Source organism: Vulpes vulpes, chromosome 13 (genome assembly GCF_048418805.1).
Source record: "Vulpes vulpes isolate BD-2025 chromosome 13, VulVul3, whole genome shotgun sequence".
NCBI lineage: Eukaryota > Metazoa > Chordata > Mammalia > Carnivora > Canidae > Vulpes > Vulpes vulpes.
The window spans coordinates 61,307,042-61,319,176 of record NC_132792.1 but is presented as its reverse complement, the minus strand read 5'-3'; the positions used below and the strand labels follow the sequence as shown (position 1 = coordinate 61,319,176).

Here is a 12,135-nt window from a genome sequence, read left to right as displayed (position 1 = left end):
TGGATTCAGAAGCAAGGTGAGCCCACTCTGGGGGACTCCTGCTTTTCTTCCACTCACTTCCCCATTGTAGTTTCAGTGAAAACGTTTGCTTACAAACCTTCCTCCACTCAGGCAGAGAAGAAAGAAGAAAAGCAGACTCTGCCTGGACTTAATCTTCCCATGTGTATAGGAAAAAAGATGATGAAAGACTTGTCCTTAAAGGCTAGAAAAACAAAAACACGGTATGACAAAGGCTTTAGTAAACCTTTGTTTCTACTCTGCAGAAGGATGTCTGATTTTAAATTTGAAAGTTCATAGTCACGTCCCCAGTAGTATTTCATTCACATTTTACAATTCAACATTATTCGAGGTTGTACTGACCATTTTTAATTATTTAGGCTCCAAGGAGACCACCTGGCAGAAAGGACAGAGGAGACATCACAAGTACTTCGTTCTCCAGATGAAATAGTCCCAGATTCTTTGGGTAAGTTTTAAATCCAACAACATCTACTGTGATTTAATGGCACTGGAAGATTGAAATGTGAAAGAAAGAAACTAAAACCAAACATCATGGTTAACAGTGGGTCATACATCTACCTTTCCCTCAAGCCGTGTGTGTCAGAAGGTTAAGGGACAAAAAGAAAAGGAGGCAAGATGTGTGGATTCTGAGGAGCAGCCTCATAGTGTCTGTGCCTGATTTAGGTACTAACAGATCAACTATATGTTGGCTTCTCCCCAAATTTTGTCACTATTTTCATCTTGTCTTTGTAACTTACATTGCCCATTCCCATTTTCACATTATAGATCCCTTCACATTTCCCCAACAGAAATGTCAACACCATACTAGGTTTCCCTCCATCTTTCTCAGCCCCATATTAAATTGGCCTCAAATCACGTCAGTAAATTCCCTCTCCAAATCAGTCTCCTCTTCATTTTCCCTGCCACTGCCTCCTCTGTGCTTTCGTCCTCCTTTTCTGCCTACTATAACAAGCCTGTACATAGGTACTCCTTGTACTATCCTGTCTCTTTTTAGTTTATCTTTCTAAACATAAAGATGCTTCTTTTATCCCATTTTCTGTAGGATGCAATTGAAACTCCTTAACATAGTGAATTAAGTTCATGTCAGGGCACTTCAGAATGTTTCCTGAATAAATACAAAAGTACATGTAGTGCCATGACAATGATGTCTAAGATATGGCACCACTTCATCTCTCAATGTCCTAGCTAAATACGGTCAGTACATCTAGTTGGAATCATTAGAAAAGGAACCATAGGAAAATATTTTCCTTACATTTGGATAGAGAAAGATATATTAGTGAAGGTGAAAAAGAAATCCCAAAACATAACAAGAAAATTTCACTCAGCTATAGAGTGTTAAAACTCGTGTTCATCAAAAGATGACAGAAATAAGTGAATCAATAAGCCACAAAATAGCAAAATAGATTTGCAATATATATGCTACTGATTGAAGATTAACATTTAGAATACATGAACAATATACAATTTAATAAAGATCAACAAACCAAGAGAAAAATAAGCAAATGGATATGAACAGATATTTCACAAAAGAGGAAACCAAATGGCCAACGGACATATGAAAAATGCTTAACTACTTAGTAATCAAAGAAAAGCAAATTAAGACCATAGAAGGATGCTGTTTTATAACTTTTGGTTTGGTATTAATTAGGAAATCAGACAAGGTAAGTGCTGGTGAACAGAGAGATGAAAGGAAACTCATACACTCTAGGTGGAGCATAAACAATGTTGGAAACAGTTTTCCATTATTTTAAAATCTTGAATATTCAAAAGAATATTCAATATTTAGTCAAAAGCTCAGAAACTCCATTTCTGGGTGAATATCTTAGAAAAACAAGTCTCATGTAACATGAATAGTGAGCAACCTTTGTCAATATGCTGGGGGACAGGAAAATGGATACATTATGGAATTGTCCCACTGCAGAAAACTGAATGCATTTCAAATACACACATAGGATGAATGAAATCAAAGGTGTGTTGGTAAATGTTAACAACTCTTTCTTTGAAAAAGAAAGCCATAATTTGTAGAGACTGTTGTTTTCTGTGGTGTAAATACTACCACTGTGGCTGATTTAAAGCAACTGATCTGAAAATGGCAGTGGATCTCCCAATCTGGTATGAGCAAATTACAACTCACAACTGAATGAGTCTTAAAAGCATTATATGATTGAACAAAAGAATTCATAGAACACCATTTTAAGCTCAAAACTAGCAAATCTAAATAATATATTCTTTAGGAAAATATACATAAGTGATAAAACTATATTTAAAGAAGGGAATAAAATCGTGGTTATCCTCAGGATAGGGGAAGCAAGGAGATGGGATAAGGAAGGTGCTCTCAGGTATATACAGGAAGGAAATGTTCTAATTCTTAAATTAGAGGGGTGGGTTGAGAGTGTTTACCCTTATGCTTTGTAAATAAATTTACTATCTGTCTATCTATCTATCTATCTATCTATCTATCTATCTATTTTTTTACTTTACATATATATTTTTTACAATTGACCCTTGACCAACATGAGGGTTAGGGGTGCCAACCCTATGCACAGTTGAAAATTGAAGTATAACTTTTGATTCACCAAAAACTTAACTACTAATAACCTACTGTTGACCAGAAGCCTTATCAATAATATAAACAGTTGATTAACACATATTTTATATGTTATACGTATTATATACTGTATTCTTACAATAAAGTAAGCTAGAGAAAATATAATGTTATTAAGAAAATCATAAAGAAAAGACATTTATAGTGCTGCACTGTATTTATTGAAAGAAATCCATGTATAAGAGGACTCATGCAGCTAAAAAAACTCATATTGTTCAAAGGCCAAATATATATACTTTTTTTACATGTCAAATGTTAACAACATTAAACATTAAAAAACAAAATGTGGAGGCATCTGGGTGGCTCAGTTGGTTAAGTGTCTGCCTTCTGCTCAGGTAATGATCTCAGGGGATCAAGCCCAGCATCAACCTCCCTGTTAAGTGGGTAGTCTGCTTCTCTGTCTCCCTCTGCCCCTCCTCTCCTTCATGTGCTCTCTCTCTCTTTCAAATAAATAAAATCTTAAAACAAAACAAAACAAAGAAGTGTTGTGGGAATGTAAACCAATGCCAGTGTAGCACGACACAAGAAATGATAATAGTTTCTTTATACTCAAATCTCTTGCAGTACTGATGAGATGACAGCACTCTCATGGTAGACCTTTAACATTGACAATGAAAGTTAAACAATATGGCACTAACAACATGGAGGACCCAGGTCAACCATTCCTTGACACCCTAGGTTTGGAGTCAGCCTATCTTCTCTTCATTGATAGCCTTGCATGTGTACCTTTACTTAAGCCCTTCTTCCATGATTCATAATAAATTCTTTCTCCTCCCCTCTGCCTATCCATATCCTATGTTCTAAGGTCATCTCAAGTCTCCTCCTGTCCAGCTAACACCAATGTCTTCTTTTTCCTTTTCTTCCAATAGTGTTTCAATTACTTCTTGTGTGTTGATCTTGCTCAACTGAATTATATACTTTTTGAGGTTTTCTTGTGTACTGCATCATGGCTGGTATAAAACTAGACAAAAACCAGATATTATTTAATTACTGGCCCATTACTGGTTTTTAATTTTATCAAAAGCACTGGAATCCATTAATCTACCAAGAAGATATATATATCTTTGAGCAATCACATTTGCATAATAATTGGGTATTGAGGGGTTTAAATTTTTTGGAAAATTTAACAATGCATCATCACTACTATGTGGTTGATTATACCTAATTGCATCCACTGGAGGAAAAATATTCATTAAGCTCCTTTCTTGAACTGCTTGTATCCTGAATTCTTCACATTCAAATTTTAGTAAACTTAATCAGCAAATTACAAAATATAAGTTTCTGATTCAGTACACTCTTTCCACTTACGATAGAGCACTAGATTCAGTAATTAAATATTTTTGGCATTATCCAAATGTGCTGATGTGCTTTTTAGTCAACTATACATCCACATTGAGCTTGGCTCAATAAACATACATATTCCTATGAATAGGTGTAACTTTCTACATAAAAAACCTGTTGTGACATAAATAGCAAAAGTAAAATTAATGAGAGGAAGAAGTTGGATGTAGCTAAACATTGAGATAAATTCTACAGATTCCTAGGTTCCTACCTGCATGCCTAATCAACCACATTGGCTAAGTTTCTCATCCCAGTGCTGTCAGATACTGTTAGACTTTGATGAAATTATCTTGTCTATGTTTCAGTTTCTTCTTCTCTAAAGTGAAAAGACAAGATAAATTCTAATATTTGAGAAATTGAGATACTCATTATTTCCTCCATGTGATTGAAAAAAGCTCAAAGAGTTCATTGCTTGTATTTTGAAAATCATTTATACTTTATAAGTACAATAAGTAAGTATACTTTTATAAAGAAATTGCTCTGGAATACAGCAAAATAGCTTACACATATGTATACACCAATTATTGTTAATAAGCAATGCACTTAGAACACTTAAAAATGGAATGTTTAATCATTAAATACTAACATTTTATTTTCACGATGTCTGTTGTTCCTACTGGTATAATTAGATTGATACTCTGGCACTAGATTTGGACTATTTAGAAAGGTTCAACTTAACAACTTCCAGTATGGATATGTGAATTCGCAAATATTCTGACAGTACTCCACCATTGTCCTTCTACACTAAGTTGAATGGATTCACTATATATTGTAGATCTCTCTGGATATGGCACCAGTAACCAGGAAAAATTCAACCCAAACAAGAACAGAACAGAATGTAAAACCATTAAAACTTACCACTGCCTTCCCTTTATAAACATTCATTTTTCTTAAAAAAAATTCATACTGTAAAGGTGTTCAAGTATATTCCAAGAGAAAGTCACAGAAAATTATCTTGCTCAACTTGTTTTGAACCAAGTTGAACCATGCATGCACCAAGTTGAATGCATGACATACAGTATTTATCGAATTAAATGAATATACAAATGACCAAAAAAATGGATGAGTGAAGTGGTGAGTACATACCTGCATTAGAAATCAAACAAAATGGGGATCCCTGGGTGGCTCAGCCGTTTAGCGAGCCTTTTGGCCCGGGGTGTGATCCTGGAGACTTGGGATCCTGTCCCACATCGGGCTCCCTGCGTGGAACCTGCTTCTCCCTCTGCCTGTATCTCTGCCTCTCTCTCTGTGTGTCTCTCATGAATAAATAAAATCTTAAAAAAAAAAAATTAAACAAAATGACTGGGGGGCCTGGGTGGCTCAGTCATTTAAGCATCTGACTTTGGCTCAGGTCGTGATCTCTGGGTCCTGGGATTCAGCCCTCATCACCAAAGATCTGCTCAGGACTCAGTGGGGAGTCTGCTTCTTTCTCTCCCTCTTCTTCTGCCCCTCCCCCTGCTCATGCTCTCTCTTTCTCCCTCTCTCTCTCCTTCTCTCAAATAAATAAAATCTATAAAAAATAAAAATCAAACAGAATGACAGTACTCATTAAAATAATTAATTTGGGGTGCCTGGGTGGCTCAGTTCGTTAAGCAAGCATCTAACCAGCTCTGGTCCTTGGGATCGAACCCCAAGTCAGGAAAGTCTGCTTGTCTTCTGCCTCTGCCCCTCCTGCTGCTTGTACTCTCTCTGTCTCTCTCAAATAAAAAAATAAAATCTTTAAAAATAAATAAGATCATTAATTCACTGAGAAGTTGAGAACTAACTCATGGTGCATCATTTCTAACCTAAAAAAATCAACAAATCCACGAGAGTTGGTTTTCTTCTTCTGTATATGTAATTTGCTTTTGTAGTATAGAATAGAACATATTAATATTATCTATTAAGTCAATATTCTACTTAAATAATGATTTTAATACATAAGTGAAACAAAAAATAGTGAGTGAATACTAAAATTACACTAATATTTGCTTACAGTTATATAAATATAATTAAGCCTTGCAGGACTTAAGTTATGCTAGTTTATACATTCTAATTTAAAGAATCAATCTACTGTCATCCTTACAACTGGGTATTAGTAGATAGGGGTTCAAATATTCTTCATAAATGGATTAATATTTTTGAATTTACTATAAATTCATGTATCCTGATTTATTATTTTATCAACAAAAATTTGCTTCTTTTTGATGTAATGGTTCTGTTTGGAAGGATGCTAGGTAACTTTTATTTATTTTATTTATTTATTTTTTTGCTAGGTAACTTTTAAAATATACCTACAGCTTGAGAAAGTATGTCAGTCTCCCAAAGTTAGAATTCTGTATTCTAGATAAACTATGTGCCCTGGGATTTAGTAATTTTTCTTCTTGAATGTAAAACTCTGAATTATTAGAGGCAGAGCTCCATGGTTCAAAAGCTATGATTATGGATTTGCACTAAGCTTTCCACTGTCTCTCTGGTATTAGGTGACCATTAAGCATTTGAAGGATTTAATGCTTTGATTTTCTTCCCAGAGTGCACATTTTACACAGTGGAAAAAAATCTGCCTCCATATGTGTGTGAATCTGAAGGAAAGTCTTCTTGAGGGACTCATATGGCTCTTTCAAACAAATATAAGAAAATCAATTTTAAAAGTTTCCAGTCATTTAAAATATTTTCCTCTTAACTGATTTTTGAAATTTGAATAGAAGGTTATTAAAACACAGACTTCTTCTAATGCTCCATATATCTGTCCATATTGCTGAATTATTTATAACCCTTAGAAATCCTTGTTGTTATAATTAACTCAGCATATATATGGAAAAGGTTGCCATAATTTTATTCATATATTAGAAAGCCAAGACTCACCCACTTCTCAAATCTAGTCAAGCCAATTAATTACAACTTCTCACTTGATACTTAAAATGGAAAACCCACCACCATTTCATGGTATGTGCCCTTTTCCAAATTTTTTATAATTTGTCATCCCATTTAATAGATTTAATAGAGAGAAAACAAATTGGTGCTTAAATTGTGTAGTCAAAAAGAAGGAAGGAAGGAAGGAAGGAAGGAAGGAAGGAAGGAAGGAAGGAAGGAAGGAAGAGGGAAAGTGGAGAGGGAGGGAGGGAGGGAGAGAGGGAAGGAAGGAAGGCAAGCAAGAAAGGAAGGAAAGAAGGAAAGGAGAAAAGAAGGAAAGAAAAAGAGAAAAAAGACAGTAAATAGTATATAAAATTATAAGCCAGAAAATGAACATTAAATAAAATTTCCAAAGTTACCTAAATCATATGCCAAAAACAAGCTTGCTCTGACTAATATAACTACAGCGGTCACACATTTTTTTATTTCATTATGCCCTTCTCATACTCAACATTTTTGTATTTTGTCTTTAAATTAAACAAACATTCTACTGTTTAACTCACAAACACTATGATTTTTCAAAAACCAGTTCAGTCACTTTCCTAAACTTCTCATAATAGGTTTATGTATCACAGAGTTAGTAAGCAAAATATGTGACAACAACATATTCATTCTTTTTGTAAAAATAGATTCTTTACCCGGGACTGAAGAAGCACTAATGGAAGAAGGTGAAGAATTTGAGAAAGCCTCCAGATTAACGGGACCTGTAAGTACATTCATTTACTTACTTTTTTCTTAATTCCTAAAACCAGTGTATATTACCGATAGGAAAATTTAAAAGGAGTAGGAAAATAATATTCTTTAAATAAAAAATATTTTCTAATGTGCATCCAGCATATCCCATAAGGTCATGCTGAGTGCTTGTATCAGTAGGTAGCCAGCTTGATTACAGGTAAACAGCAAGGCTGCACTAAGCACTTACAGCAATTTGGGAAGAAAATTTGAATGAGTTGGAAAAAGCTAAGTTCTGCTATTGTTACCTGCTGACTTATGCACATGAATATTCTAAAAGATTATGAGCTGCCATCCTCAACTTCATTAACTATACACATCTTGATAAAAATGAAATGTTTTGAATATCCTGAAAGTCTACTTATAACTTAAGCTTGGTTGTGAAGTCCTTGTGAAATTTTTGTTAAACTAGACCTTTTCAATAGAGTATATTGAGAAAAACACCATTAGGTCTAAGATTTTCAATGAAATTTAATGTTAAAAGAATAAGCACAGAAAAAATATAATCTACATAAATTCTAAGTGTAAAATTTATAAAAGATTTTGAGTTGCTATAAAAATGACTATACCATCTTGCATCACCCTAAATTTAATATTTAAACTGGGTTTATATACTATGATATTCTCTGTATTAGCATGCTAAGGCTGCTGTAACAAAGCACACAGACTGGGTGGCTAAACAACAGAAATTTATTTCTCACGGTTCTGGAGGCATGAGTCTGAGATCTAGGTGTTAGGATTTGTTTCTTCTGAGGCATCTCTCCCTCCTAAGTGATCTTCAGGTCTTAAATGCTGTTAGCATCTCTCATCTGAGACTTTTTTCAGCCCAAACACAATCTGTTCTTTCAACAAATTCTTACATTGTGTAGTTTTCAAAGATTTCAGTACCTCTGATACTTTCTCTGAGCATATTCTTGTTTGCCAAGTCCCCTGTAAAGTGTGGGTTCTGCCGCAACCAAACCCAGGGTTCCGGATAACACTCCCACATCAGAGAGTATCATGGGGTATGCACTTGATCAAATATTATCTTTGGATTATAATCTGGGAATAAAAGATTCCCAGGAATATAAATATAAAAGGAAATTTCTGACATTTATAAAAATTCAGTATGTTTTGATAATCTCATGATGATAAAAGCATGTTATCATTCAGGTTGTGAAATGTTTCATTCATTACTTTTTGCAAACATTTTTTTTAATTCCTCTGTGAATTTTACCAAAGTCTGTGTATCTCCCTTGTATGTAAAAGGATACTGCTAGATTCTTTTTCTAATCACTTTCTAAAATCAAGATGAATCCTGCCCACAGTATATGGCTTGCTCAATAATATCTAATAACCCAAAGGGGGAAAGAAAACTCAGTGATTTCAAACTGTAAGAGATTTTTGCTTTCTTTTCTCGGTGCTCATATAGTGCTTTCCTAATGCAAAAATTTGTTCTATGCCAATTTTACTTGTTTTCACTTATCATTCATTAGATTTTGGATTCTTAAAAATTCTATGATTCTATTTAATGTCAAAATAACTATTTAATTCTTTTTTGGAAGCCTACAGAATATAAACAATACATGGAGAAATAAATGAATATCAGGATCCTGAACATGCTTTCTACACAATGGCTGCTTTTAATATGAAGGAAACATGGATTAAAAAAAGATGGTATTTTAGATGCAAATTCCCTAAATAATGTTTTTTAGGATTGTATTTTTGGTAAATCAAAGAGAAAATTGTGGCTTTATCTAAATATTAATGGAGAATTGGAAGAAAACAGAACTTTTTTCTTTATTACCGTAAGAAATGCAAAATACTTCAAAGCAAATTTTGAGTCACATCCTGTAAAAATATACAACATGCCACAAATGTTGAAATCCATCTAGAGTAGTTTCAACACATGCTGTCTTATTTGCTAACTTTCCATGTTGGGTATTGGATATTAATAAGTAGGTAACAGACTCTTGAAAACTGTTTTCCCCAGTGGCTTAACTCGTGTTTAAAATATTTTGTGAATATTTTGTGAATATTTGAATGAGGTAAAGGCAACATTTAGATTTACATTTTTATCCTCCCTCAAATAAACAAGTCATTTTTTTTGAAATTTCCCTTTCCTCCTTTCCTGCATTCTGGAATGTTTCTTAGCATAGGTACATGTTATAAAGATTAAAGCTAGATTTGTCAGAGACATCTATTTATTAGAAATGAACCAAAAAAAGAAAATATTAGGAAGAAAATTCAAAGCAGCAGATATTGATTAATGACCTTTAGTTCATAAATATAGTACACAAAATTTTTTAGATCAGTGATTCATAAAGATTTAATATTAAGGGATGCCTAGGTGGCTCAGTGGTTGAGTGTCTCAACCATTCAGTCTCTGCTTTTGGCTCAGGTCGAGATCCTAGGGTCCTGGGATTGAATTCTGCATCAGGCTCCCCGGAGAAAGCCTGGATCTCTCTCTGCTTATGTCTCTGCCTCTCTCTGTGTCTCTCATGAATGAATAAATAAAATCTTTAAAAACTTTAATATTATTTTTTTAATTTCACAATTTCTATAGCATTTTTAATGTTCATAATTCCATTTTGTTTTAAAAGTATATGTGCACATATATTTGCATAATGGGAAGATGAAAAGATAAGAAGCACATTTAATGTTCAACATCTTACTGACCTTTTTTTTTCCTTTGTAAATCTTTTATTTATTTTATTCATTAGTCAGTACCACCAGCCCATCATTAGCAGATTCTCATAGCATTTTACGTAACTAGTCATCATTTCTTAAAGTGGCAGAAAAATTTTAAAAAGGATTCCTGTTAGGAAAGTTTTTCTGAAGTTTTCAGTAGTTACTAAAAGTGCATTTTCTTTTTAATTTTTATTTATTTATGATAGCCACAGAGAGAGAGAGAGAGAGAGAGAGAGAGAAGCAGAAGCAGGCTCCATGCACCGGGAGCCCGACGTGGGACTCTATCCTGGGTCTTCAGGATCACGCCCTGGGCCTAAGACAGGCGCTAAACCGCTGTGCCACCCAGGGTTCCCCTAAAAGTGTATTTTTAACACGTTTTCCTTCTACAGAGTTTTATCTCTTAGAGGAGTTATGTTAAACAAACTAGAATGATAGTAGTAATAATAATATCACATCTTTCTATAGCACATATATTTTTTAAGTGTTTTTACATACTTATTATCAATTGTCTCTGAGTTTTGGAAGTCCTTATGCACATAGGCTTGACAACCCTTTGGTGAAATCAGTAGTACTCTACATTTTAGGTGAGCATATTGATCTTCCCAAAAAATCTCATGATTTGTCCCATGTCACGTAAACAAGGCAGAACTAAAACTCCTGTGTCCCGGTGCCCCAGACTCTCACAGAACTTGTCGGGTCCCTACAAACACTAAGGTAGTAGAGCCACTATTAAATATAGTTACTTTATGTAATGTAGAAAAGATAAAAAGTAGGTCGTTATCAGTAACCAATATCAAAGGTAGAATTATTCACTAGATTAAGTAGATAGTGAAAAAGTAGGAGTTTGAGGTACCAGATCATGACCGGTAATTTAAAAAAAAATTATTTTACTTAAATTCAATTAATTAACGTATAGTATATGATTAATTTCAGAGGTAGAGGTTAGTGATTCATCAATTGCATATAACACTCATGTGCCCTCCTTAATGCCTGTTACCCAGTTACCCACCCCCCCACCTCTCCTTCTGCAACACTTTGTTTCCCACAGTTAGGAGTCTCTCATGGTTTGTCTTCCTCTCTAATTTTTGGCACTCATTTCCCCCCTTCCCTTATGGTCCCTTTCACCATTTCTTATATTCCACATGTGAGTGAAACCATATGATAATTGTCTTTCTCTCATTGACTTATTTCACTCAGCATAATTCCTTCCAGTTCCATCCATGTCAATGTAAATGGTAGATATTCATCCTTCCTGATGGCTGAGTAATATTCCATTGTATATGTATATACATTGTATATACATATATATATATATATTGTGGTTTGTCTTGTCATTTGCCTCAGGCACATAGACAAGCAGAACTAAAACTCCTGTGTCCCAGTGCCCCAAACTCTCACAGAACTTGTCGGGGTCCCTACAATCACTAAGGCACTAGAGCCACTATTAAATATAGTTACTTTATGTAATGTAGAAAAGAGAAAAAGAAAAAAAAAAGATAAAAAGTAGGTCATTATCAGTAACCAATATCAAAGGTAGAATTATTCATTTGATTAAGTAGATAATGAAAAAGTAGGAGTTTGAGGTACCAGATGATGACAGGTAATTTAAAAAAACTTATTTTACTTAAATTCAATTAATTAACTTATAGTATATGATTAATTTCAGAGGTAGAGGTCAGTAATTCACATATATACCATATATACCACATATATAGTGAAAATACAAATCAAAGCCACAATGAGATACCACTTTACACCCATATATATGGTATATATATATATATGGCAAGTGATGTGGAGCATTTTTTCATGTGCTTCTTGACCATGTGTATGTCTTCTTTGGAGAAATGTCTGTTCATGTCTTCTGCCCTTTCTTT

At 34.0% G+C, this 12,135-nt stretch overlaps 1 protein-coding gene across 4 annotated transcripts in view; it reads left to right on the top strand.

Moving 5' to 3' along the window:
* The window catches only part of C13H8orf34 (chromosome 13 C8orf34 homolog), a 395,548-nt gene that overhangs the window by 280,518 nt on the left and 102,895 nt on the right, over positions 1-12,135 (top strand). For all 4 annotated transcript variants that reach the window (XM_026012287.2, XM_072734592.1, XM_026012273.2 and 1 more), the window contains exons 9-10: positions 378-463; positions 7,486-7,562. In XM_026012287.2, the coding sequence (XP_025868072.1) occupies positions 378-463; positions 7,486-7,562 (163 nt within the window). The remainder of the gene's footprint in view (positions 1-377; positions 464-7,485; positions 7,563-12,135) is intronic.